This window comes from Miniopterus schreibersii, assembly GCF_964146895.1.
Source record: "Miniopterus schreibersii genome assembly, chromosome: 2".
Lineage (NCBI taxonomy): Eukaryota > Metazoa > Chordata > Mammalia > Chiroptera > Miniopteridae > Miniopterus > Miniopterus schreibersii.
Window position 1 is genome coordinate 144130612 of NC_138102.1, and position 3597 is coordinate 144134208.

Genomic DNA, 3597 nt, shown 5'->3' on the forward strand with positions numbered 1-3597 from the left:
TATATCCCTGGCCCCTAGCACAATAGGTGGATCATAATAAGCATTCAGTTATTAAATGAATAAACTATTGGGGGCTGTAAAGTAGGGTGGAATGCAATTGTTCCCAGTTCTCCTTCAAATAAGAAATTAATTTGTATCCTTTTTACTTTCTCACTATTGGACTTGTAGCAGATCCCCTAACTTGGAATCAGCTGTAATTGCTGCATTTCTTCCTGAAGATACACTTCACCCCTACACTTAAGTTCCTGTGGCAGGTTCGACTCAAATGTTGTGATGGTCTTAAACTTAGAAAAATAATTACTGAAAAGATATGAACTAAAATATTGATGTGGTTTCTCTCAGGGTGACTTTATACTTATTTAGTTTTGCTTTTGCTCCTTGGTATTTTCCAGACGTTTTATAATGAGCAGGCATTACTTTCATAGTTAAGAGAACAAAGAAAGTTTATAATTAGAAATATTAGTAATTTTTCTCTCTGGTATTTCTACTCTCTAGTTCAAGTTCTACTCATTAAGATTACACAGAAAAAGCAAATTCTCTCTTCTAGATGGAAAACCTAAAGGGACCTCTCAGATTCTCCCTGAGTCTGCCCATTAAAATTTCCTTCAAAGTTTATTACTTGGTTCCTAGATCTTTCACTCTTATGCCTCTGAACATAATCCCATTTGTAGATAATCATTTAAAGTAGAGCTCCCAGACTGGATACAGTATTTCTTGTACAGCCTGTTCCACACAAAGTACAATAGAATTTCCCTTGGTTCATATTATGATCCACTATTTCAGCCTACAATAGCTTGGCATTTTCAGTACCCACAACACTGCTGACTCATGTGGAAGTTCACTGAAATTCCTGTCCTTTTCATTCCTTTGCCCCCAATCTGTTTTTATACAAGTAGGTAGCACTTACACACAGCTATATCACTTGTGCTTTTCTTGCCCTCCCTCCTCAAGCAGGCCCTAGATGATGGACCTAAGGAACAGAAGCACAGTGACAGAGTTTATCGTCTTGGGCTTTGAGCAGAGCTCCCTTTCCACTCAGGCATTGCTCTTTGCCCTCTTCCTAGTCCTCTATAAGCCTGGCCATGGCCATGAATGGCCTCATTATCTTCATCACCAGGACAGACCCCAGGTTTAGCCCCATGCATATCTTCCTTGGCCACCTATCCTCCCTGGGTATCTGCTTCATCACCACCATATTCCACAGATGCTGGTCCACCTCGTGGTCAAGAACCACACTCTCTTTTGCCATCTGCTTGACCCAAATGTACCTGGTTTTTGGTGTGGGTGTGGCTGAGTGCATCCTGCTGGCTTTTATGACCTATGATCCTTATGTTGCTACCCACTCTCCACTTAGTTACACTCAGATCATGAGTCAGCAGGTCTTTGTGAAGCTGGTGAGTATTGCCTGATTCTTTAGGCTGATCAATGGCATCCTGCTTGACTATATGACATTTCATGGTCCATTTTGTAGAGACAACCACATAAAAAGCTTCTTCTTGTGGAGACACCCCCCTCCCCCATTTAGTCTGAGGGTAATCTTTGCTGATGTCATCTTGGTGCTGCTCAGCCCCGTGGTGCTCACTGTCATCTCGTATGCCTGCATCCTGGCCTCCATCCTTGGCAGAGCCCCCTCCTCAGGTCGGGGGAAGACCTTCTTTAACTTGCACCTCCCATTTGACTGTGGTCATCTTTTTCTATGCCTTGGCCACGTTCTCCTGTATGATCCCCTGCAGCATACATGGCCTTTACAAAGACAAGCCTTTCTCCCTCCTCTGCACTATCATCACCCCCATGTGAAACCCCATCATCTACAATTTTTGAAACAAGGAAATGAAAGGGGCCATGGTGAAGGCCTTTAGGAGGGCCCGCCTGGCCCAGACAGAGTCTGTCTAGCTGGAAGACCCCTGGAGGGGAAGCTCCTCCTTTAGCCCTGACAGTTGGCTAACTCTCCAATGCTAAACGGCTCCAAGAAAGAACATCCATAGCTTCCTTTCTACTAGCATCAAACCTGGAAGATCCTACTGATGTCTAATGCTCATCTATCTGACTTCACTTCAAGCACAGTTTTCTCTTGGACTTGCCTTGGGAGAATTTCCTGAGTTTTCTTTCTTCTAAGTTCTCCAATAGGATCCAATAAATAAGTGCACTTCATTCCATTTCATTGTATTTGTCTAGCAATTTGGCGTGCTATTCCCAGCCTGTGCTTTGCATATACATTTAGGTGTAGACTTTTTTTTCTCTTTCAACTTACTATTTCAGCCTGCTTTTCTTTCTCACATTCTAATCTCATATCCTGAATATTCCCTCACCCACCCTGCTCCTATATGAGAAAAAAAAAAAAGTAAAGAAGCAAGAAAAAGAGAATTAGGGAGCAGCATTGACATTAAGAAAAGTCAGAGAAAAGGAGAAAAAGAAAAAACTAAGAGTCAGCAGCCTGAAGTCTATCTTCTTAACCTCCACTAGCCCTTGAGGAAGAATTTGTGGTGGCACTACATTGCTGACACCGCATTCAATTTGTTTATGTTTGTGTGTTGTTGGGGAAAGGCAAGTGGGAGAGGCCAGTGTGTCAAACCCCTTCTCCTAAATCCTTTAGTTTCTTTAAGTAACATGACTGCTTGATGTTTCCCTTTAGACTCAAGTAGTAAGTGCCGCTAACAAGCTTCTCAGACTACTAGTTTCCTTCTCTGCTATTCATGCCCCAAATTAACTCCCCTCTCCCTACTGCTTTTCTTTTTTCAATCTTTCATGTTATTCCAGTTCAATCCTATTCTACCCTACCACCTCATCTTATATGGATCCATTTCATTCCCTGCACTCTAAGGAATATCTCCCCACACTACCTCCACCATTGCAGAAGCCTTTCTATTTGCAACCCTGACCTCTCTGGTTTCCTCTAGCTTCTCTCCCTGACCAAACCTAGAGTCCCTTAAGAGGGTATTATATTCTCAGCTGTTCTCTTCCTTTGAAAACTGCATCTTTCTCATGCCCCTTTCATAGCAGATAGGAAAGAAAAGGGAATAGGCCTGTTCTTTATTTTCTGGTACCACTTCCATAAGATGAACACACCTCATTTAGGATGCTCTCAAAAATAGATGTACTACCTTTTCCACATCCTCATATCACATACTATCCTCTGCAGTGACTTAAAGCAGTAGCTTCACTCCACAAAACTCTGTATTTTGAGTCCAAATTGGTGAATCTAGATATTAGGGGACATGTGAGAAGCACTCCTTAGAGAGGTGGAAGAAATGAGACACCACTCTAATCGAGAAGAAACAATAAGCACGGACCTAAAGATTTCCATTATCAAAGAAAAATTACACCAGGCAATGTTAAACAGGCAAGAAGGACTTTGAGACTATTGTAATAGGAGATTGGACTCAACTCTGTGGGGAGATTTTTTAAGCTGCGGGTGTTGGGAGGGGTCTTAGGCCACCTTTGTATGGTGATTGATCTTACCCAAAGGAAAAGTGAGTTTAAAGGAGGTTTTTCAAAATTTGGAGCAAGGTGCTCACTGAAGTTAGACTCTTACCCTCCCACAGAAACTAGGGAATTGGGGCGCTATCTTCCTTGAGGGTTACCTTTCAAAGGGATGGC

The 3597-nt window shown here is 42.3% G+C and overlaps 1 protein-coding gene across 1 annotated transcript; it reads left to right on the top strand.

The window, feature by feature from the left end:
* Window positions 1-961: 961 nt before the first annotated feature.
* OR10AD1 (olfactory receptor family 10 subfamily AD member 1) lies at window positions 962-1893 on the top strand (the record flags this gene model as incomplete). Its single annotated transcript, XM_081128191.1, is given in 8 exon segments — window positions 962-1072; window positions 1074-1191; window positions 1194-1233; window positions 1235-1406; window positions 1410-1655; window positions 1657-1794; window positions 1798-1818; window positions 1822-1893. Coding segments are annotated over 8 exon segments (918 nt in total).
* Window positions 1894-3597: the final 1704 nt, after the last annotated feature.